Raw genomic sequence first — 24,893 nt, 5'->3', positions numbered from 1 at the left:
ATGGTATTTAAATTGAGATCAAGATAATTTACGGATTGAAATTGTATTTGGGATGTGCGCCCCCTAGTGGTGAAACCGGTTTCATCATTCATTCGAACCCTAACGGCAGGACAATTTATATTTTGACCCTTGACCTCTGCTGGAGGAAGCCTGAAAACTAATACCTCGGCTACAGTTTCAATGGCTGCAGAAAGCAGAAATACTCCAGGTAAGAAGAGCAGTGCGAAACGCACACACGTGAACCTGCTTAATATATCGTGGGCAACCAAAACCAGAATGCAACAAGGCTTCATTTACAGCGGTTCGCACGGGAAGCGATTATTTCGGGCTGCTTGTGATGATGTACACTGTGTATATATTTACTTACCAGAACTGTGAGCAAACATTCCCCAAGCAGTTAACAGTTGCGATCACTTTCAAATACACTCAGTAATTTAACTGAGTTTTGAGGGCTCACTCTTCACGGAACTTCAATTTCGTAAATGTGTAATTTTAAAGTAATATAATCTAGTTTTCTAGATTTCTACTTTGATTGTTTAGTGTAACCAGAAAAAGATAACAGCCGGAAAGTATGCACTGTGACACTATAAATGGAATAATTGTAAGTGACGCAAAACGGAACGAAGTCCAGTGACCAAACAGAACGACGTCACCTACACACTTCAATGGAAAGCGGTGGGAACAAGGAAGCGTTAGACTTTGATTGACACTTAAAATGTCCATTGAGAATAACTCTTAACCTCCACCTCTCGATACTCACGACCACGCCCTTTCTCCAAAGAAGGCGCTTGAGCTCAAAACTGACCAATGAAATCCCAGATTACGTAGAGAGGCAGCAAAACCGACCAATGAATGCTCTGATATTGGTTGACAGAGGGTTTGGCCACCAGCGGAGGTCGGTGTCGTCCGGCCGGATGGTGGAAGTTTTGTTTAGTGAGTTCCCCCCCTCCCCCCTATTATCCGTTTGTTTGAAGTGTAGTTTTGTTTTGCTCTCCCGGTGAAGAGCCGTCATCCTGTAGTTTTGTCTGCAACTAAATCATTCCCGTTGGCACTATTCGTCTTCTTTGACAGAAATTGGAGTAATCTTTAGGTTGAGAGGGAAGCGTTGAAGACTAGTATATTAATACCCGCGTTCGCGACTCGAGCAGATCCGAAATCGCCGCGCCGGTTTGATACGCCACGGTGGACCGGGCGAGCCCCGTAAAGCCGAGCCATGGGGAACCGAGGGATGGAAGATCTGATTCCCCTCATTAACAGACTCCAGGATGCGTTCAGCTCCATCGGACAGAGCTGCAATCTGGACCTACCGCAGATCGCCGTTGTGGGTGGACAGAGTGCCGGAAAGAGTTCCGTACTCGAGAACTTCGTCGGCAGGTATCTCTTTCACTTAGCATGTTTATTTATCAGTGTATTAACTAAATACTCAACAGACGACACCACCAGGTTATTTCGTGTCGTTATTCTGCGGAGATGCCCCGTTCCAGTACTACTTTGTCACTATCGTGTATTCGATGTCTGTTTCCTAGTTTTCAGTTGGTCTTTTTCCGTAACCCGGCCGCCATTCACGGATGTTAGTTACGCACTTGTCGCAGGTGCACGACGGGAGTGCGGACTCTGCGTACGCAAAGAGCGTAAGCAATGTAGCTGGACGAGCACAATGGGCGGTATTGAGTCTTCCTCTGCGATGGTGAGCTTTCAAAAACGGGCTTAAAATAGTCTTTTAGTTTTAAGAAACAACTTATTATGTATGGTTATGTTTTACAGAAGACTGTTAAAAAATTGGATGTCCTCGTTGTCCTGATTCCTAATTGGTTCGTTTAGTAATCAGCATGGGACCCATAATGCACTGCGCTCTGCTGCTCCCCCCCCCCGTGTATTAATCATTACCCTAATAAAGATGAAAGCTTTGGACCATTAAGCATGTTCCCCTGTTGCTTTCAGAGTCAGTTCTGCAGTGCCTGCCTGTATTGTTGCTGGTGTTATTAATTTGGATTAATTTTTTTTTTTTTTCACAGGCACCAATACAGTGTTAATCAACTTTACAGCATTTAGCCAGCAGGGTAGGTTTTACACGATCAGTTCAGTGTCAATGCCTTTATTAAAAGTTTTACAACATTAAACAGGATTGAAGTAGGGACTGTTGTATTCTAAGGTAAAACCCCTAACTAGTATGCAGCCTGCTGCCCCTTTGTTCTTATCTCATGTGTGAGAGAATACTAACCTCTTTCTCATGGGTACCCAAACACACACACTCCAATGTAAAGTCATATCGAGATGCTTGTAGTATAACACTCAAGCCGCACACCTACATAGTTTTCCGTTGTGCTGAGAGAGAGAGAGAGAGAGAGAGAGAGAACAGGTTTGTGCACAGTCTGAAGGTGTGATTTGCGACATACTTCCCTCCTGCTCCCCTCTGTTGTTGTTCTGAGACCTCAGTATTTCTGTAAATTCACCCTTGTGCCTCTGTCCTGTGCAGTTATGGGTTTCTCTGCAGGTTATTCAGTTTATGCAGGTAACTCGGGCCACGGGTTTAAAGTGTACTGTAGTCCTGGAGCCGCATGGAATCGCGTGCTGTGGTGCGGGCCAGGTGTGTACAGGGAATTGTCAGCTGTCATTAAAAATTGCAGTCAGCCTCCTGAGAGAAGAAGCTCCCTTTGAACTGAAACATATTCCTCAGAATATGAATTTCACCTGAATGTGCCTTTGGAATCTTGGCTCATCCCTGAAATTGTTTACTTCTTTAATTAGATTTTTGGCTGTATTAGTTTTATTTAGATCCCTGCAGGCCAAATTTCCGTCTGGGACCCAGATGGTTTAGCATGTCAGTACTAGTTTTAGCATGTGGGGGATTCCCAAAAAAGTCTTTCTCAAGTCTTTACATAAATCACCTTTTGCCGTAGCTGTTTTGAAGGGAACTGATGGAGCATTTTAAGGAATCTTTTGTCTGTTGCAGTACGGTCCCCTTTTAGAAAGCGCTACAGGCTGGACTGATATTGAGAAAGCAGCACCGTGGAGAGCAGCACAAAACCTTGGATTGCTTTAGCCATCCAGCTGTGTGTCTGAATGCTGCATGTTACGGAAGTATTTGTGGATGTTGGCACAGATGATGTGGTAACTCCGGTTTGTGCAGAGGGATCAGGATCAGCAATAATGGATTCAAGTCTTTCGAGAAATTCAAGCTGTGGGTGAAAAATGTGAGGATTTTTCAGGTTCTCCTGGTCGTTTCCTTCAACCCCTCCAGCGTGGCAAATTTGGAGCCGGTTGAGCTCGTGAGATCAGGAGTCACGATTACATTTCCTTAGAGCACTGAAACTGCAAGATATCCCTTGAGCTGTGCTTCGAGCCATTGTAACTTGTTTGTAGAAGTGGCTTTCTAATCTAATCAGCGGTAGCTGTGGGGACGTATCCTGAGTCAGCAGACAGCAAAGTATTCTGTCTGCCTGCGTGTGTGCGCTTACGTGCGGGGCCTGCTCTGGATTTTTGTCTTCTGTGTGGGCACTGTATTCAAGTTTCTCTTTTTATGCTTGTGTGTGCATGTGTGTACTTATGCTGCTCATGATGCAAGGCATAAGAGTTAAGGTGGTGTTGTAATCTGACCGCTGTTCCCAGCAGTTCCCCCGAAGCAGGCCGAGTCTGGACCCTGGGTCTGCCCTCAGTTCTACGTTGCTGACGGTGGCTGGAGATGATTGTTGAGGGGTTGTTTTTAAGTGCTCTACAAAATCAAAACCTGTTTCTGGAGGGAGCTGCTTATTCAGAGGTTTGGCTCCAGCCCACTTGTAAACTATAACCTTTTTTTCGTTGCTGGATTTATAGTGAAGGAGTGTCGTAATGTTCTCAAGGTTACACGATCATGACTTCTAATGGGACTTCCAAGTCACAAGCATGATGCCAGTAACACATTTACCCAATACACACATTTACCTTGTACTGCCTGGTAAGCAAGATGCTTTATAAAAAGACACTAAAAGAGAGAACATGCAAACTGCTTCTAGGACCAAAACAAGTTTTTATTTCATAATGTGTGGGTTTTTTTTCTTTTTAAATAGTATCCACAACCCAGATGAACAACTTATTTTTCTTAGGTGAAAGGAGAAAAACTGGGATGAAGTAAATGTGTTTTGTGTGCATAGTGGGTATAGTGTATTGTGGGCCTAGAGGGAGACTGAGTTTCTGGAGGAACGGATGTATAATAGATGTTGGCCTGTTCCATCATTAATAATTTAGGTGATTCTAGCCATCTCTTTTCACTGGAACTGTGCAACCACGCGTGTACCCAGTTCAGAAGTAAAACATGCAAAATGAAGTGAATGTAACTTGGTGGTATAATCGTTGACACACAGTTCCTCTCTATGCCTATGTGCTCACCATATGGGAAGATTTACACTTAAGAAAAATGTCAGCCCTGCAGACAGAGCTTTGTCCCAATTGCATATATAGTTGGCAAAAAAAAGCTTTATGGTCATGTATTAAGCAGATTTTGGGGCATCCCTTTGTTCTGATTTGACTGGAATCTCAAGAGAATCTATTAAAGTTCAGGGGTTCATTTTGTTTTGTAAATTTTTTTTATGTGGTGCCACCCTGTTCACATCACCTGTCATAATTCTTGCAGTTGTGATCTTGACATGTTACACTTGCATGTACTTTCTCTTTTTTGTCACTGTCATGTTGTTTCTTGTAGTTCATCTTCACAGATTTTTGTCCGTGTAGGACACTCTTCAGGTCTGTTTTAGTTTTGTCTCGTCACTGCAGCTCCCTGAAAAAAGCAGAAGTTTGCAGGCTACAGTCAATTTTTTTTGGCCTCTGAAGTGTATTTCCTCTGTCGTGTTCAACTTACTCGCCCTTGTTCTTAGACATGAGTCATGGCTTGCAGGGACATTGAACTAAGTATTCCTAAAACATTGACTGAAAATTCTGCATTTGCACACATTTCAAAGGAGCTTCTTTGAGATTTTTGTCTCGTAGATGCTCGTTTATTCTTGCAAATTTCAAGTAATGCTTAAAACCTTGTTCTTACATCTTAGTTTACATTAATTTTTGCTGGTTAGTTTAAAAAAAAAACTGAAGTGAGAAGCAATGACTTATTGCTACTGTTAACTGCAGGAATCCCTCGACTTCTGAAATTAATGCATTCCTGGAAACGGTACTGCTGAAGAAATTTAAAATAGTGGAAGCCTGTTTCCCATTATTGTAACTGGGAACACACATTCAGCATACGCAGAATGAGATATTACATTGTGTGTGTATGTATCAATGGCTGTACACAAGGCCGAGTTCCACCAACCTCACCACCTTGTGCATAAAGCCCCAGAAAAAACCTCAGGCGATTCCATCATACGTCCCCATGACTCAAGACCAAGCCCTGTAATCTCCTCCCCCAACCACCACATCAACTGACAGGGTACAACATGGGTGTTTCGTTGAGGTTAAGTGGACACCTCCGTTCATCAGTGTTTCGTTGAGTTAGGCTTACGATACCTCAGGAAGACTCAATAGTGAAGTACGGCATTCCAGACCCACCCCCTTCCACACACAGGAAACGCACCAGTTGCACAATCCCAAACTATCCCATTCAACACCATCACACCTCCATCCATACTACCAAAAAGCTGCCCACCGTTGCAAGCCCTATCCAGCCAACCTTACTGAAATGTTACGAGCTACCCGCTGACCTGCAACCCTAACTACCCTGCTCTGTCATTCATAACCATGACTAGCCTTCTCAGCAGCCTCAGAGAGCTCCTTCGCTTGCAACTCAAACACAAACTCTTCCTCCTCCCGCCGTCTAGCAAAAGGTACCGAAACATTCGGGCCCTTACGGCCAGACTGTGTAATAGTTTCTTCCGCCAAGCCATCAGACTCCTCAGTGCTCAGGGACTGGCTGGACTGACACTGGAACTTGCGCACTGGTCAGTCCTGAGCTGTCCGTTATTGTGCCTGTGGTCCCGTTTTTAGTAATTGTTGTAATGTCTTGGGCTGTTGTGCACGTGTTCAAGACTTGTACATTTATGTAGTCTGTGTCGGTAACTCTGTGTTGTTTTATGTAGTACCATGGTCCTGGAGGAACGTTGTTTTGTTTCACTGTATACTGTACCAGCTGTATATGGCTGAAATGACAATAAAGCCTCTCGACTCTTGGCTTGACTCTTGAACCTTAGCAAGCAGCCTCTAGCATCAAATTCCACCAGGCGTGATGTAGCTGATTTAGCCACAAACCCCCTAACTCCTTCTTCTACTGGTCTCACGTGAGCTTACCATCCGCAGTCCCTTGCTTCCGCCACCAAATCTGCTTTCATTTTCTATTCAAATGCCTCTGCTGTAGCATCCTTGGATGGCACTGTTAACTCTGTAAAGTTCACGATCCATTTGCTCTTGCAATATAACACCATGTCAAGTCGCAATGTAGTAACTACAATAGCCTGTGGCACCTGGAACTGCTTGCCCACATCAGCCAACAACTTCCAGCCTCCTGCCTTACCCCATGTACCAAGACACGGTCCGCTCTTGTAGCACGTTACTTTCTACCTCCCGCACAAAAGCAAACTTACTATTTACATCACCAATGGGGAAAAAAATTCACCGTAATATGCTTGCTTTCAGAAATTCCACCTACACACCTGGTTACGGTGCCAAATATAATGTGCCAAACTAACATTACAAACAGAGAAAATGTGTTTCAGCGTTCCAACACTGTAATGTTTTTCCAACCCATCCAAAAACCCACTTAAGTTGTCCCAGATATCCCCGGAACAGTGTAAAATACCGATAAAACATGATTTCAGCACAACGTGAAACACTTAGGTTTGGTTATTTAGCAGGCGCTTTTCTCCAAAGCAACGCACATCTCAAAAGCAATACAGAAGTGCAGTTATACCTGTTACCTTTACTGCCCTACTTCCGGACTGCGCTTGGAAACCGTCAGTTTTCTGTCTCGCCGAAAACTCTTGCGCTGGAGGTACTGAGCACTGCTGCTAAAATGTGAATACACTCCACAACATCACTTGCTAAACTTTTTTTTTTTTTTGCCACTTGTTCTGTTGTCTCCGCAATCATTCAATTAAATAACACACCCATTATGGTTGACAGGCATTCCTGTGGAATTTCATACACTTTCCAAAATGCCCCACTCTTAAATCACCACAGGTGGGACATCTGGTAGTGTAGTGGTTGTAGCTACTGCCTTCGGACCTGAAGGTTGCAGGTTCGATTCCCACTTCTGGCTGTAGTACCCTTGAGCAAGGTACTTGCCCTGGAATTGCTCCAGTAAAATTACCCAGCGGTATAAATGGGTGGATAATTGTAAATTCCTTATCATTGTAAGTGACTTTGGAGAAAAGCATCAGCTAAATAAATAAATGTGATGTAAACTCTCACATTCCTAACATGCCAATTACAATAATTACTGCACTTCTAATTCACTTGCATGAGGCATGAATTTCAAATTTTTTTGTACATGTTTCACACCACCCAGGCACTGCGAGAAAGCAATGCTACTCGCTGTACCACCGTGCTGCCCCACACTTTGGATAAGTTTTCTTTTACTGTTCTTTTCATTTGTTGTCCCATTACTCTGAAACTGCCATTATACCAAAATATCAGATAAAGGGAGTTTGTATGTCTCGGGATACCTGTATTCTATTCTGAAAATAATCTGCACCGCTGTGCAGCAGGGAAGTTTTGAATAAAGGAAAAAAAGTCATTGAGTGTCAGTGGCGACTGTGCCAGCATCCTGTGGCATATTTTGCTTCTATTTCATGTTTTCTGAAACATCACCGATACAACCAGCTATGGTTTTTGACCACCGGATCTCTTTGGCATTTATGTGACTTATTTCCTGTATGTCTTTCCTCATGCAATTGTGCATGTTTTCTTTAGCTTTTATGAAGTAGGGTAGTCTAGATTAGGTAAGCCTGTCAAGGTTGATATTTGCCTTTTCACCTTGAAGCCTGATAATTCCTTAGTGCTAACACACCCTTGTGACTCACCTGCACCACACCCAGTGTGCTTGTACTTTATAGTGTCACCTGAGCTTTGCACCAGCTCACAGAGCACATTGTTGGTGCAGCTACCTGTGCTGAAGTGTAGTTACTGGTCACAAGCGTTGCAAGGTAACCTCTATAAAACAATGAAGACCCACCCATCAGTGATCTTGTCCTCTGCACCCAAGCACCGTAGTGGTGACGAGTATTGTCCATGCACTAATGAACCAACTGTGTTATGTTTACTTTGGGTTGACATGTTTGATCTTGTCTTATGAGGTTGATGGCTGTGTTGCAGATTGGCATCTAGACACATCACTTAGCTCTTAGGGTATTTGTGGTTCCTCTTTGCTCATGAGAAGTCACAGACCAATTCCTCAGTGGTGTCTGTTTCTGTTTCCTCTCTAGGGACTTCCTTCCTCGAGGATCAGGCATCGTCACCCGAAGACCCCTTATCCTCCAGCTGATCAACAATAAAGCAGGTGGGTTCTTCAAGTGTGAACCTCTGTTGCTGTGTTGGTTTTTTTTTCTTGCAAAGTGCAGGTTCATGTACACACTGGCCTCTTCAGATGAATGTGTTTCTTGTAATTTTTTTTGTCCCACTGTGCTTGTCCGTATCCCTCTGTAGAATATGCCGAGTTTCTGCATTGCAAAGGGCGAAAGTTTGTGGACTTCGAGGAAGTGCGGCAGGAAATTGAGGCGGAGACAGATAGGATTACAGGATCCAATAAGGGCATCTCTCCCATTCCTATCAATCTGAGGGTCTACTCCCCACATGGTACTACACGCATGTCTCCTCTTTATCAAGCAGCCTTAAGGTGTTCTTCACACATCAGAGAACACACACTGCTACCAGCCTGAACAGTAGTAGTCACTGTCACATATGGTTGTTGACATACATTTTATTCAATTATCCTTATTCTGTAATGCTCTTAGTTTTTCACCATTCTAATTACATTCCACTCTGCCACCAGTGTTGAACCTGACACTCATTGACCTACCGGGGATGACTAAGGTTGCTGTGGGAGATCAGCCTCAAGACATTGAGCAACAGATCAGGGACATGGTGCTACAGTTTATCACAAAGGAGAGCTGCCTGATCTTGGCTGTGACACCTGCTAACACTGACCTGGCCAACTCTGACGCTCTCAAGGTTGCCAAAGAGGTTGACCCACAGGGTAGGTCCTACAAGTAATGGAGATATTATGTATATCTCAACCGTTAGGTGATGGTTTGGAGCAGAACGTTTCAGTATTTTTTTTTTAAATCCTACCCAGGCTTGCGCACAATTGGTGTAATTACAAAGTTGGACCTTATGGATGAGGGGACTGATGCCAGGGAGATCCTGGAGAACAAGTTGTTGCCACTACGCAGGGGTAAGATGGTTACACATCTGCTTGTTTCCACAAATACAAATGCATATACAAGGTCCCCTAAGCTGCCTGTCGTGTGTGTGTGTATATATATAATATTCATGCTTCATTTTGATTGTTTTATCTTTCAGGCTACATTGGGGTGGTGAACCGCAGTCAGAAGGACATTGATGGGAGGAAAGATATTCGTGCAGCCCTGGCAGCAGAGAGGAAGTTCTTCTTGTCACACCCAGCCTATAGGCACATGGCTGACCGCATGGGTACCCCACATCTGCAGAAGACACTGAATCAGGTAAGGTGGAGGTTGGTCCACTGCTCTGTTGGTTCCCTGGCTAAGTTTGGAATTGCTGTTGTAGGTCATGCAAATGTAGAACAGTAAACATCTATGTCAAAAGGTTAAAAATGCATAACTCTGGGCTAAGGAAGTGTAGGGAAATGAGTATTTGCTAGGAAACAGATTTAGTATAATGCTGACTATCCCAAAGTCATCTTGCCTTTTCCTTACTGCTTTGCTCTGCTTTTCACTGCCCTTATTGTCTCTGTAGCAACTTACGAACCACATCAGGGATACTCTGCCAGGGCTCCGGAGCAAGTTGCAGAGCCAGCTTCTATCTCTGGAGAAGGAGGTGGAGGAGTACAAGAATTTTCGGCCCGATGATCCCACACGCAAAACCAAAGCCCTGCTGCAGTAAGTAGTGCTAGAGTACAGGTATCTCTGACTTGTTGAGTCGGCTCTCTGGTGTCAACCAAGTTTACTTAGTAGGCTAAAGGTATCTGTGTGATGACTGCTTCCCAGGATGGTGCAGCAGTTTGGCGTGGACTTTGAGAAGCGCATTGAGGGCTCTGGCAACCAGGTGGACACTGTGGAGCTTTCAGGCGGAGCCAGGATTAATCGCATCTTCCATGAGCGTTTCCCATTTGAGCTTGTCAAGGTACTCATCGCTGCAGCACTGGGTAGACTTGATAGCACTGTACTCCAACCACACATGGCTGAATCTGTGAAATCACAAGTCCTTCAAAAAAATAGTTTTTATTTATTTTTAAATTTACTTTATAAATGATCCAGACTTCAACTGCTGTCTTATTGTCTCATTCAGATTGTTTTTGATGAGAAGGAACTGAGACGTGAGATCAGCCACGCCATCAAGAACGTCCATGGTGTGAGGCAAGTCATGGGCAAATATCTGAGAAACCTGTTACTGAGATCTCTGAACAGAGGCCTCAGTGGCTATCTCTTCATTCCCCCATTTGTTTCTGCCAGCCCTCCAGTCTCTTTTCATACCTCTTTCTGAGTATTACACTAATATGTTGTTGATGTATCATGTGGAAAACGTAACACACAGTTGATATTTCTTGTTACCGCAAATGTTTAAAAGTCTGCATTCACTCAGAAAATGTTTCTTCTGTTTTTGTGAAATATTAACGTCTCATTCTTTTTCATTTCTCCAACCCTATACCGGCACTTCCCCTTACCCACTCCTTAACCTTACTCTTTGTGAATCTGTGTACACATGCGCATGTCTGTGTAGAACGGGGCTTTTCACTCCTGACATGGCGTTTGAGGTCATCGTGAAAAAGCAGGTCATTAAGCTGAAGGAGCCCTGCCTGAAATGCATTGATCTGGTCGTTCAGGAGCTCATCAACACGGTCAGGCAGTGCACCGACAAGGTACTTCTGGAAGGGAGTGCTCCTGTGAGGGAGGGAGCAGATGGGGGCAGCACTGTCCCAGAACACAAAGTGAAGTGGGTCAGAATGCATGTCATTGGTTGAATTACATTTACTGGTAAATTTTAGTCACCATAGTAACATACACTCAGTGTGTTGGCAGAGCTGGTGTCACCCAGTACAGAGATGGGTACAGTGCACCCTCTGTCTGTTCTCTCCCAGTCCACCTCCCTCAGCCTTCTGTATGCTGGTGTCATGTTTTGGGGTGCTGTAATTATAGATGAGGCACTTTCTGGAACTTCTCCGTGCAGTGTCACTTTCTCACAAAAGAGCTGCAGGTTCCCGGGTTCCATCATTCCCAGGAACCTATGGCTTGTCGTCTGGTTTGATTCTTTCCTCACCTGATACTGGAAAAGCTGCCCGCCTTATCTGAATGTCTTGTCTTGAATTTCACTTGCTCTTCTTCCTGTCCTATCTCTCTCAAATTTTCGACCCTGTCCACTTTTCAACCCTTACCTTTCTTTACGATCCGCGTTGCTTCAGAACGGGCCTGTTCACTCCTGACCTGGCCTTCGAGGCCATGGTGAAAAAGCAGATCCTCAACCTGAAAGCTCCCAGTTTGAAATGCGTGGACCTAGTCGCGTCCGAGCTTCACACGCTCGTTGGGAAGTGCGTCGCCAAGGTAAAGGAAAGCACGGAGGTGCTGGAAACAGGAGGAAGAGAGAACATCCTTCCTCCCATCCAAAGTGTGTAGCGTGAAATTTCTTTGTAGCTGCACTCCCAGCTCCCTATAATACCATTTCCACTCCATGGGGCATTTGTGTCTCTGGGTGCGGTAATTCTCCATCTCTCTCTGTTGAAGATGCCACTACCCATTTCAGAACAACCACCTCTTTAAATATGGCTTTGGGTCACAACCCTTTTTTTATTTTTATTTTTAATTGTGTTTGACACAAAAGTACTTCCTTGAGTGTGGTAATCCCTATAATTTTAATCTGGGAACTCCTATTTGAAGAAAATGGTACATGTACAGTGTGGAACTGAACAGGGTTTTTGGAGAGGTGGTATTCTGTTGGTGTTTTGACATTGCTTGATTCAGAATGTAGGTCTTGTCAAGTCATTTCCACAATGGTGCCCCCCTCCCTCCACCCGCTATAAATATTTGTTCATTTGTATTTTTTGAGTGGTCACAGCCAGTTAAATGCTATGAACATAGCTGGAGAAGCAGCTACAGCAGAGCCTTAGAGTCCCGTAGGAGTTCAGGAGCCTTCCACAGTGGTAGTTATGGCATGAGAAACACCTTTCGCTTGTTTTAGAGGCAGTAGCAATTTTAATGACGCTCACAATTTTTCTCAGTATATCCGCATAGTGATCTGCTGTGGATCTGCTACCCTTACCACTTTCAGTACTCAAAATTCAGTGCTAAAATCCTAGCCTTCAGAATAAATTCATCTCACTGTCATCTCAGAATGGCGGTTTACACCCATACCTTCTTACCTGAAGTTATGTAGTTTAGCAGCATCGATCCTTGTTTCCTGTTAGACTTTACTGTACTACTCGTACTACCTGTTCAAAACCAGCCTTCTCTGAGATGACAATGTTTACTCCTTTACACTGTCTTCCACATAACCTGCACTCTTTTACCTCTCTTCTCAGTGTGTCTGACCGTGCCTGTGATAGAAAGATGGCTTCTGGATGTGTGTTGTTTCTTGGTTTCTATCTACCTGTCTGTTTTTGTAAAAACTCTCAAGAGACAGTACGTGCAGTGGTGTCGATTTGTCCCCCGCAGCTGGGTTCTTACCCCCGACTGAGAGAGGAGACCGAGAGGATTGTCAGCACTTACATCCGAGAACGTGAGGGGAAGACCAAGGACCAGGTGAGAGTGGAGCCCAGCATAGGATTGCAAAGCTTGCTTTTTACCTATTAACGTGTTTAAATTTGTTTTTGTGTGTGTAAATAACTGTGATCTGTTTTGCACTGCAATACAAAAAATTCTTTCTTCAACAGATCCTGCTTTTGATTGACATTGAGCTGTCTTACATCAACACAAACCATGAAGACTTCATTGGCTTTGCCAAGTATGTGAACTTCCGCCCTCTGCCTTTCTAGCACATGGCTGAGAGTGCTCCAGGGTGCCCCACTAATTCCCCTGCCCCTGAATCTTGATTAATCCTGCACACACATTTTTTGTTTTTAAACGTTATTAGGGTGCGTGTGGGGTGTGGAATGCGGCATCACTACTTAGCCCATCACCATCACTGTTGCCCAGAGAGGATCTAGGAACCACCCAGCCCTACCCTTGTCCAACAGGCCAACCCACCACTAACATTATTCCTGCTGCCGTTTACTGGGTCACATGATGTAGTCCTTTCTAACCTCCTGTGGATCTTTAGGCAAGAGTACAACTGCAAAATATGTAGTGATAGATGGGTACCAGGTTATGATCTGGCAAATGTTGCTGCGTAGCACTCTACTTCCTTCACATGAAGCTTGTTATGCTAATATACACGCTTCCCACAATGCCCAGTTAGTAACCTGGCACTCCAGTTGAGTGAGGACCGAGCGTGTAGAGCCCTGAATTCCTTTGGTGTTGTCTTATCTTTAAGCGGTTGATAGAATACAAACTCCACTGGAGACCAGACCTATATAGTTAGTGCATACAGCCAAAATTGGAAGGGATTGTGATTGTTGCATTTACAGCTGTTTGTGTGGTTCCATAAGAATTTGTGGAATTCATTCAGAGCTCATCTGTAAATCCTATTAGAGCTCTGAACTGTAGCTGTATGCATGAGCGTTGTGCTTGGTGCATCTGAAACAACAATGTCTGGAATGCACTCGTGGCTTCCAATCGGAGCATGTTCTTCTCGCCATGGGTTGTGTTATAGGCTGCTCAGAGGTGTGGAGAGCTCTTCTACTAACTGTTTGGAAGCCCAGGTCTTTAGAGGCAACCAATCCGGTTTGCTCTTAAGCCAATCAGAATTTTTCCTTCCAGCTTGACGTAATGCTAAGCTGTTGGCTCAAACATGCTAGTGCATTTGTTAATGTAAAGGGGCTCGGTTTTTGTAGATGTTATTGCTGAGCAATGAATGGCTAAAATTGCACACAACTGATTACAGTTTGTTTGGATATAACATAGTTGGCTAGCTAACAGGAATGATGTTCAGTCTGCATCTTAATTTTAATAGCGCAGCTTTACTATAGAGTCCCTCGGCATTGTTTCTGTATTCAGCATATTGTCCAGTTTGTGCTTGAGTAGTGTTGTGTTCATGGTATTTTATTCCTGTGTGACTACTGTTATGTTTCTTCATACTTGCTCACACTGGGAAGCTGCACCTGCCTGTAGATTAGTGAGGATGATATTGGAGAAGACGGCTGCGGACAGCATCGTGTCACACAGGGGTGTGAGACAGGCCGCGGGAAGGAACCGCATGTCCTCCTTGCTGCCTTCTAACAGCGCGTTTTCCGAAGCATGCATGTGGTGATTCAGGCGTCCTGGCTTTCTCTTCGAGACCGTTTTGTGTACGTGTCGGCTCATTCGGCTGGCCCGTGGTTTCTCTTTTGCATGGAGGAGCAGCCGTTTCCTACACAAGGCAACGTTCAAGCGTTAACCGTTTTCGTGGCGTCACTTTCAGTCTTGACTTCAGGAGGATGGACGACAGTCCGCCATCAGGGTACAGCAACAACAGGTGGGCTGCGAGAGACTCGCCCCTGCCCCCGCCCCTACCCCCATACTTTACCTTTCAGCCTTCACTTACAAGGGAAACACTGCTGTGACCCATCTGTCACCATTAGCCCCCAGTCGTGCTTAGAGGTGCACTTTTATCATTTTATTATTTTTATGGTCTGTAACGTCATGGTGTATATTAATGTGCTGAGCTCGACAGTGCAGCTATGATTTTTGGTTTGCCATTAAAGTTCTTACTTTTAGGAATATGATTAACCCTTAGGTCAGTCTTACAGACACTCTTATCTGTAACTCTTTTCTTCCACCAACAGTGCCCAACAGAGGAATGCGCACATCAACAAGAAGCGGGCCATTCCGAATCAGGTACCCTCCTCACGTCTCACGTCACCTTTTCACCCACGCACTTACATGGTTGCAAGGTAGATCCCACCCCCCTCTCTTACCTCACACCAGTTTGTCCCTTAACCCTCTGTGGTCAATTCAGACACTCCTTTCCTTGTTCATCTCCTACCAAAACAGGTTGTCTTCAGTGTTTGATCCCTCCCCCACTACTGAACACACTGCCCTGTCTAGCAGAGTTCCAGCGCTACATTGCCTGCAGGCAGCTCGATGACAGTGGAGTTCTCATTTCAAAAAGTGTCTTTGTCCCTCTCCTTTCTTTTGTGTTACTGAGTTCCTCAAAGCCTCTGTTCCAGCCTGATAGAGAGAGAATATAGAAACCCCTGGTACATTTTGAGGGTAACCCAGGTATAACTCCTGTTCACACTTTCAGTGAACTGGGATCATGGACAGTGAGGCTGTGTCCCTCCCAGTCTTTCTGCATGGACACATGCAAGCATGTCCCACACGTTTTTATATGATACATTTCTGCATGCAACACATCACATGGCATGATTTTACATGATAGTGTATTCAGCGTATTTTCTGCTGTTTTTGGTTAGATTTAACGGCAAGCTTGCTTTTTATTGCATTTCTTCAGTGTGCATGAGATGAAGCGAATGAAAAGACCAGTGTGAGATAACAGGCCTGAAATGCACAATTAATCTAATTGCATGTACCTTTTCTGTTGCTCTCTTGTTGCTGTCTTTCTCCTCCATTTGTTATATTCCCTCTATATATGTTTATTTCCCCCTCCTCTGTTTTTGTCCCTTTCTGTCTTTGTTCTTCACACCATCTCTTGCTTGCCCATCTCTTTCCTTCTTCCTTGTAATTTAAATTGCTTGACTACACCCTCTCCCTATACCTCCCTACCCTCTCCCTACCTCCCTTTACAGGGTGAGATTTTGGTGAGTACCCACAATCCCCTTTGTCCATTACTGTCCTTGTTAGTTGCTAATTCCCAGCAGCAGGGCAGCTGGGGGGGTCACGTTGTCAGGGAACTGAGGCCAAATGGACAGCTACCACAGATCATCAGTTTACAAGGAGCCATTCAGGGTGGCCAGAAAGCCTAGTTCTAGTGCTACTTCGGTCTTACTGTCCCTGCTCTCATTTATTTGTTCCTGTGTATTGTCCTGCAGCACTGGGGGCTGACAGAGCAGGAAGATGAGCAGGTATAGCCTTGGTCAGCCTGTAAAAACAGATTGCAGATGTATCTAAACTGAGGCTCAGTTGTTATCTTGATGGTGCAGTTTTTTCTGACATTACCAGTAATTGGAAACGGTGTGCTCTGTAATTGCCTTGTGTGAAATTGTCCTAACAAGTTAGTAATTTATGGAATTTGACCTGTCGCTCTAAAATTCCTGACATTTCAAACTCACAACTTCTGCAGACATTTTCATCAATTTCCCCCCACTTGATTTATCTCTAAATAATGTAACAAGGTTTCCAAAAGTATGCACTAAGGATGATATAAACAAGTGACATCGTCTGTAAAAATGTAAGTGAAAGTGAAAAAACAGTGAACCCTTGTGACTCTATCTGCTGGTGGAGTGTGGTATTACCGTGGCCTCAGTTCTGCGTAGGAAGCCACCCCAGCTGGCCTAGGCGGGTATCCCATGTCAGAGTTTGCCTTGTGGAGAGCCATCCTGATTGAAACAAGGAGGATGGGGTTGCTAAATCGGGGAGGTGAACCTAAATTTAGTAATTTCGTTAATTTCTGTGCGAATGTCTGTCTGTCTTCAGTATGGTCTTTGCATGCATGTATGTATCTGTATCTGTACCCCCTTATTTTTAAGCAGTCAGAATCTTTTCACGATTGAATGAATGAAATTTCAACAGAGGCAAAAATTGTGTTCTGATGATCAATAACTTTTGATGACTAGCCAAGACTGATCAGCTCAGCTGCTACATGACGACTCCTATTTCCTTCACTCTGTCTGATTTGCACATATTTGGGCTGAAGATGATAGGAATCACACCTGAGTTTGGTCCTTTCTGAGTCCTGCCTGATTTCCCTAAGAAAAATAGACATCGCTGGTGATGCTGAGTTGTCTCACTCCAAGAGATCGAAACAGACATCTGTGTTCAGTTTAACTGCTTCTTCTTGATCTGGGTGTGCTGCTGTCCTTGTTCCAGGGTCACTCTAACAAGTCACAGTAGTGTAGTGACAAGACATTCTCTCTTCCATCCCCTGAAGAAACTGGTCTGTTACTCCCAGCCAGCCTTCTGTTTAGACCACGGGAATTTCTTCCTCAGTGAATAAGTAGCAGCCCTCCCAACCCTTGGGATCATTTAAGGTCACAGTGATCTTCTCTTCATGAGCTTGTTTTTTCCTATGGTTAGTTTTAGGACACTACTATGATAAAGTGTGTGCTGAGTTCCAGGAAAGTGTTTGTGGGAGGAGAGCCGATGTGGAGTCGTTTCAGCGCAAAAGCAGTTTCATCCCAGTGTTGAAATGTGTTCTGCTGCAAGGCCAAGAGTGGGGGATTTGGTTAGCAATCATATTCACCCTTACTATGAGACCAAAAATTCATATCTTGTCTTTTTTTTTTAAAACATTTTTCCAAATTCTGGGGCAATTAACAGTCTAATTATTTCAGCTGACCTTGTTGGAGAATATTCGCTTTTTTTAGTATTGGTTTAATTTCCCATTAATTGCCTGACAGTGTCCCCTCGCATCTTCCGTCGCAGTTTCCCACTGGGCAGAGTTATAGCTGCATATAAAAGTGGTCTTGTCCTGTCTCTCTTGTGTGTGAAAGCTGGCTCATTTCGGACTGTCTGTAGGATTCACGCGTTTCCCTCACAAGGCAAACTTTTGGCTCTGTGTTCTTTTTTGTCCCCCTCCTTCTTCCATTTGGATTTCTTTCAGGATAAGGAGAGAATCCTGGATCTGCTTTGAAATAAAATGCGTGCATCAACTTTGTGAGCTAAAGATCCAGACTTGTTTAGAACTGGTTGTTCTTTCCTTAGAATCCTCATTTTTCTCCATCCAGAAATGACACACCCAGTTGACTCATCAGCTTTATTTAGTCTCTTTCTCTCCCCTTTATTCCCACCCCGAGTCTACAGTGTGCCTCCAGTCAGCCTCACTAACTCCGCCTGTCCTCTAACACCCTGTAGGCTAGCTTCTACTGACCTCAGTGTTCAGTGTCACTGACTGCCGTCCACTAATCTCAAGTTGTGGACCACCTGGACTGGGTGGAGCTGCTTGGCCTGCCACCTTAGTGCTCAGCCAGTGTCATTTATGTTGACAAATAAAAATAATAAAGTTTGGCATTTTTGTTGCGTTTTGTGTTTCTTGCTGTACTGAATGGAATGGCCCCAGTTTGTTTTTAGAATATTAAACCTTGAGGATAAGACATGGGGAAATGCAGTTATTTTGATTTGGAACCTTTTTATTATGTTGTATGGTGAACATAGGTTTGTATAGAGTGTGATTTAGCTGTGAGCTGAACTATGCAAGACCTGCAAACCACTTCGCAGAAAGTTAAGACTTTTATAGTAGTTTCTAGGGAATGACTGCATGATCTGAAGAACATTCAGTATCAGCAGGCCATGCTTGTGTGAGGCCCTTGATCCACAGTGACCCGGTGGTGAGTTTGTCCTGGTAAGAGAAGAATTGGTAGGTGAGTGAGTCCTGGTCTCTCTGCACCAGCTGTCTTGTCCAGAAAGGAGAGGTGAGCTAGCCACCAGCGTCCAGGACAGTTTTTATCCTCCAGTTTGAGTTTTGGGGAGAAGCCCAGGATGTAGAGGTTCTAGAATTTCTTTGAGTCCAAATGTCTGGTCTCAACCCCACCCTCCATTCCACCCTCTCTGAACAGGTGATCCGGAAAGGCTGGCTCACCCTCAACATCAGCATCATGAAGGGCGGCTCCAAGGAGTACTGGTTCGTGCTTACAGCCGAGTCACTGTCCTGGTACAAGGACGAGGAGGTGCGATGGGATGCCATTGGTCTGCCTTAGAGCTGCACTTATATTAAGTTTAGTGCCTTAACTGCTAGTAGAAGTCAACCGATTGTAGAACATTCTCCTATTTAAATACTTCATGTCCTTGAACAAAGTAAAATTACAGCATCTTCCCACTTGAATGTACAAGCTTGGAAGTGGCTGCGATAGCTGGGGCCACATGTCCTATGTTTCATTGTACCTGTGTGCGTAACCCTGCGCATCCTGGTTATGTTTATTTCTAGGAGAAGGAGAAGAAATACATGCTGCCCCTGGACAACCTGAAGCTAAGGGATGTGGAGAAGGGCTTTATGTCTTCCAAGCATGTCTTTGGCATCTTCAACACAGAGCAGAGGTCAGGCAGCGTGTGTGGGTACACTTGATGGGATTAGGATTGTTTCTTCATGACCACTTAATGAAATGTACTGTTAAGTAGCATCGATAAGAGGCTGTGTCATGCATGTTGGAGTGTGCACCTTCGAGTTCTACCAGTGTGTCTGCTGTTCACGAGTGCAGGAATGTTTACAAGGACCTGCGGCAGATCGAGCTGGCCTGCGAGTCCCAAGAGGATGTGGATAGCTGGAAAGCTTCCTTCCTTAGAGCGGGAGTGTACCCTGAAAAAGACCAGGTTAGTTAGTCAGAAATGCTCAAAAATGACTTGGGTATGTTTGCATTTTTAACGCGTTTCTCTAAAGTTGTTTACAGTGATGAGCTGCTTGCAATGATTTAGCCTTTTATATTGCTGAATAAATTTTACTGGACCAATTTAGGGTAAGTATCTTAATCAGGGGCACAACAACAGTAGGTGGGACTCAAACCTGCTACTTTGGGATTTGAGTTGGCAGCTCCAGCTACTGTGCTACACATCTAGTATGTGGCTATAAATACCAGACTGTTCAACAACAATTCTGCTGTGGTACCCTGTGGTACCCTGCGTATGAAAGTTGTCTTGTCCTGTCGCTCTTGTGCGTGTGTTCCAAGGCACAGTGAAAATTACCCTGCTGCATAAATGGGTAAATTACTAACTAGCTTCGTGTGCAAACCCAACATTGTAAGTCAGTTTGGAGAAAAGCGTAAGATAAATGAGTAAGTAATTCAGTTATCTCAATGTGCAACCACAAACCCATCATATAATTCAAGTCCAGTTCCATAACCACTCTGCCATCTGCTGGCCCTGTTTTCCCACCAGGTCGAGAACGATGAATCTGTCCCAGTGGATACCTTCTCCATGGACCCTCAGCTGGAACGGCAAGTGGAAACCATCCGTAACCTTGTGGACTCCTATATTGGCATTGTCAACAAGACCATCCGCGACCTCATGCCCAAGACGATTATGCACCTCATGATCAACAGTGTGAGTGCACGGCCCAGCATGCAGCGGGAATGGGAAGTTCTCCTTCCACAGGCTAGGGGAATGTGATACTGATTTTATGTTGAAGCCACTGTGGAAGACCAAAGTGATTCATGATCCTAGTAGAAGTGTTCCTTATCCAACTCTTCCTGTGGAGAATCTCTGCCTTTCCTCCCACTTCATCTCTTCTTTCCTCAATCCTCCCCTCATATTTCACTCTGTCCCCCCCCGGCTTTAGGCGAAGGACTTTATCCACTCAGAGCTGCTGGCCTACCTGTATTCCTCGGGCGACCAGAATGCATTAATGGAGGAGTCTGCAGACCAGGCTCAGCGACGAGATGATATGTTGCGGATGTACCATGCGCTGAAGGAAGCACTGCAGATCATCGGTGACATCAGCACGAGCACCGTGTCAGCGCCTGTGCCCCCGCCTGTCAATGACAGCTGGTTACAGAGGGATCCCAGGTGAGGCAAGAGGACACTGCAGTGCACATACACAGGCCAAAAAAACAACATTCAGCCTTAGCAGTATCCTAATGTGGGATCGGTTTCTCTCTCTCCAGCCCTACCCCCCAGCGCAGACCAGCAGCCGCAGCCCCGCCTCCCAGCCGACCGCCTGCAGTGAGGGGTCCCACCCCGGGACCTCCTCTGAACCCCAGTCCAGCATTTGTGGCACCTCCCATCCCCTCACGCCCAGGGCAGCCAGCCAACCCTTTTGGCAACCAGGATCCGTTTGGCGCTCCCCCACTGATCCCATCTCGGCCTGCCCGTGTTCCCCCAGGTGTGCCCCCCGGCGTCCCCAGGTGAGTTTGCTGCCACCCTGTTCAGGACACACAAAACCAGGTGTTAGTGCTTTTTGTTTCAGTGTTGGTTTGCTCATCTGTTGACCTCAGAGCTTACACCATTCATCAGGGTGATGACTTCCTTTTAATTTGTTTTCTTATTAGTTTTTCTCTTTTGTTATTTTCACTGTCCTCCACTCTTTTACTTTTTTCTTCTTTTCCATCCCTCCATCTATCCCTCCTTCACATCTCACTGCTCTCTTCTCTCCCTTACAGCCGAAGACCGCCTGGTGCTCCTCTCCGTCCCACCATAATCCGCCCCTCCGAGCCCTCCTTACTAGACTAAGCCTGAGGGCAAAGGGTGGGGCTGGGGTGCTGAGACAGAGGGGCTCATAGGTAGATGGGGATACTAACCACACACACACACACACACACAGAAGCATAGAAGCAAGCAAGCTCTCACCCTGCCATGGGGTTGATGAGAAGCTACCTGTTCACACCTGAGGTTTTTATTTCCTGCAAAACAGATGAACTCTGCAGGTGTTTTTAAAACATGTCTCAAGTTAATCAGTGATGAGCAGACCCCTTACTGAGACAGCCTCCAGCACCATCTGAGCTCACACCCAAAGGGCCAGTCTTGCCGTTTTTTTTCTTGACTTTTTTTTTTTTCCCCTAACTTGATTCAAACTGGAAATAGAATTTATTATTTTGTTACTATGGTGATGAATTTTTTTTCCTTCATTTACATTTGAGGGAGTGTGTACTTTTTAACTGTATTTAGCTTTAAAAACTTACTTAAACTCACCTGACGTTGTAAGATAAATTAATGGAGTCGAGGGACAGAGAGATGCATAGTTTGGTTTTTGTCTGCTTGCTACTGACCTCTCATGGACACCCCTTACAAAGACAGTGGGTCTCTTCCAATCATGCTAATACCCACATCACGCGAACCTCCCACTTGGGAAGAGTTCAGTCTGCACTGCCGATCAGTTGGGGGCTTGAACAAAGTTTCAGTTGTGAATAACTGTCAAGCGATTTGGTTGCATTCGGAGAAAACCCCCAACAGTCAAGGATAAAGACTGAACCTGGTAGGGGCTCGGAGGGGTGAACACAAAAAGGGCTTTAGCTACGCAAAAAGCAGTTACTCGAATGCCACCCTGCATAATGTGTCCCTTTATGAACTGTTTGGGAAAACAACGAAGCACTCCAGCCTATTTAACATTTTCCCGCAAGATTCTAACCTCCAAGAGCCTTCAGAGAAGAACGTGTTTGTGTTGGTAGGCAGACATACAAGTCTACAGAACATCAACACGGTAAAATGTTACTAATGAATTGTTAGTGTGTTCTGGGCACCTTGTTGCCTTTCACATAGCCCTCCTCAGAACTGTAACTTTACACCAGTGAATGCCAAGGGCCTTCGAGTCAAAGTGCTGGATGCAGAGGAGTCGAGGTTGGAGCTACAGTGCTTCATTGGATCCCAGCCCCCTTCAGCTGGTTGGGAAAAGAAAATTATTACATGAAAGGAATGAAAACGGGGGAAAGTGGACACCTCTTTGCAAGATACAAAATTAACTACTGTGACTGTTCCTTCTTTGCTGCTTGTGTCCTGCCAGGATACAGGGAGTCCCGAAGTTTCTGTAACTCTCCCAGCTTGCAGTTTTTGATTTTTCTGGGTTTTTTCCCCTGAAAAGAAGAACTCTTGTTAGGTCCTCTGGCTTTGGAAGGCCCAGCCACAACGCTCACAGGGGGAGGAATCCACCTCCTGGGTGGTCTGCACCAGGTCCTGCCTTTTGTGGTCCCGGCCAGTAACTGTCATAAAGTTACTCTCTCCCGAACGCCAGAGGCAGTATTTTGTTTTGTTCCCCGTTTCCATGTCATAGCATCCCAAAACCTTGGCTTCTGGGGATAGAAGTTAGTCTGTGGACTGTGGCTCAGCCTTCCTTGACTTGAATCTGTAGTCTGTTTGACCATGTTTCTGATTTGGGGTTTGGGATGGGAATTTGAGGGAGTGGCTGAATTCTGGTTGTTTTCCCTTTTTTCATTTAATTATGATATATGGGGGTGGGGAGGGCTGTACATCCTGCTCAGAGACTTTGTGTGGAGTCATAACTGGGCCTTTATGAGGCGATGGCGGAGGAGTGAAAGCAGTCTCAGAGAGACCTGCAGGAACTTCTCTCAAAACCACACAGACTCAATGCGATGGATCATAGCTGGTCTGGCCAGGGGCAAAAGGCTAGAATTCAGCACACTTCCAGATATTGCCTGTAACAGTAGAAAACCTTACTCAGGGTTGAATATAGAGGTTCTGTGTGAATTACCTTTCCTTCCTACCCTGTAGACCACATGCACTCCTTGACTTCTGTTAAGTGCCTCTTGCTCTGATGGGAATTTAATAAATAAGAGAACTTAAAACAAGAGCATTAATAAAAGGCGACATGTATAATAAAGGGACTATTTTTGGTGGTTGGTGTCTGATCTGTGTCTTCCTACATGGTTTTTCTCTTTGCCCACTTATGTGGCATCACTACTTTCTGCTGTGTTCATTTCCCTCCATTCAAAAGCCCCTCACACCACAGCCTCATAACACCTGAGCAAGGTAAATGCAGAGATCTGATTGGCTGAACCTGGATCTCATTTCCATGGCATTGAAGAGACAAGGCTTTTGGATGGTTGTGGAGCTTGGCTAAAGGGTCACATTCTTCAGTTCCTTGTTTATCGTCTGTCGAGACAGACCTTGCTTAATCACTGCTTAACTAAGCAATAAATAAGCATAACTGTAGGTTTGGAGACTGTAGAATAACGTGATGGAGTTCTGAAGGTGCCGTAGTGGTTAGAGCCACTGCCTTTGGACATGAAGGACCCAGGTTTACATTCCACCTCTTGCTACTGTACTCCTGCAAAATATAATTACTCTGAAGTTCCTGCAGTAAAAATTGCTTTGGAGTTCCTTTAGTGTCAACTAAATAATGTAATGTACTGGTGCCTGTGAGCCACTATCAAACATTACAGAACTCCCCTACATTGTGCAAAGATGAGTGTCATGTTAAATATGCTTTAGCAGCTGCATAGATATTGCAATGCTGCTAAATATTTTGTGCAGAGCATTTTTCCAGTGTGCTTGCTGTAGACTTTTCACTGAATCAGCTTTGCAGCTGTCTCAGACCCAGCCAGTTGGATGTGGAGTCACACAGATTTTTTTTATTAGATAGCCAGTGCAAGCCCCTGCTTACCCTTTGTTACTCGCATATTTCACCATCATGTAATTATCCCTCGTCCGGCCACCATGTTATACTGCTCAGTGCTGCTTTGGTGCTCCAAAGATGCTAAATGATTTGTCCTTTTATTGTGAGCAGACGTCCTGGCCCTCGGAACAAGTGGTGAATGGACCAACCCACCCTACAAGCTAACTATCAGATGAAGACAAAAGGGCCAAAACCCAGGAACACACATTTTCAGATTTTAAAAAGCAGAGCAAGTCAGAGGAGAGTTTAAGTTTTTGTGCATTGCAGCGGACTTAAACTTACCCGATACCAACCTAGTAGACATTTAAAACAATCAGGGATGTGTTCCTCAAAATTTTAATATGCAGTTTCTTTTGATTTTTAGTTACAAAAGTGTCAGGTTTCATGTGTGCAGTCACCTTAGGGTTGTGCTATGTATTCACTGTGCATTCCAGTATCATAGTAAACCTTAATTGTAACAATTGTATATGCTTATTAAATGCCAATTTGCAACTACA

General features: G+C 44.7%; 1 protein-coding gene across 2 annotated transcripts; it reads left to right on the top strand.

The window, feature by feature from the left end:
• Positions 1-927: 927 nt before the first annotated feature.
• Positions 928-24,893, top strand: LOC108935749 (dynamin-2). Of its 2 annotated transcripts, XM_018754591.2 has the most exons (21): positions 928-1,374; positions 8,385-8,458; positions 8,605-8,754; positions 8,951-9,154; positions 9,254-9,352; positions 9,481-9,641; positions 9,895-10,037; positions 10,146-10,281; positions 10,447-10,514; positions 10,879-11,017; positions 12,804-12,890; positions 13,022-13,092; positions 15,011-15,062; positions 15,974-15,985; positions 18,899-19,009; positions 19,267-19,376; positions 19,538-19,649; positions 20,211-20,375; positions 20,611-20,837; positions 20,936-21,175; positions 21,431-24,893. In XM_018754591.2, exons 1-21 carry the CDS (start codon positions 1,214-1,216, stop codon positions 21,498-21,500), a joined length of 2,592 nt encoding a protein of 863 aa, XP_018610107.1. In that variant the 5' UTR covers positions 928-1,213; the 3' UTR covers positions 21,501-24,893. The 2 variants fall into 2 exon arrangements, with proteins under 2 accessions (XP_018610107.1, XP_018610108.1); XM_018754592.2 differs by lacking the exon at positions 15,974-15,985.

Source organism: Scleropages formosus, chromosome 8 (genome assembly GCF_900964775.1).
Source record: "Scleropages formosus chromosome 8, fSclFor1.1, whole genome shotgun sequence".
NCBI lineage: Eukaryota > Metazoa > Chordata > Actinopteri > Osteoglossiformes > Osteoglossidae > Scleropages > Scleropages formosus.
This window is presented reverse-complemented; position numbering and strand designations above follow the sequence as displayed.

Coding starts and splice junctions, on each gene's coding strand:
- LOC108935749 (XM_018754591.2), top strand. CDS start 1,214: ATGGGGAACCGAGGGATGGAAGATCTGATTCCCCTCATTAACAGACTC. Junction 11,018..12,803: donor TCAGGCAGTGCACCGACAAG/GTACTTCTGGAA, acceptor TGTCCCCCGCAG/CTGGGTTCTTACCCCCGACT. Junction 19,010..19,266: donor CCTGGTACAAGGACGAGGAG/GTGCGATGGGAT, acceptor GTTTATTTCTAG/GAGAAGGAGAAGAAATACAT.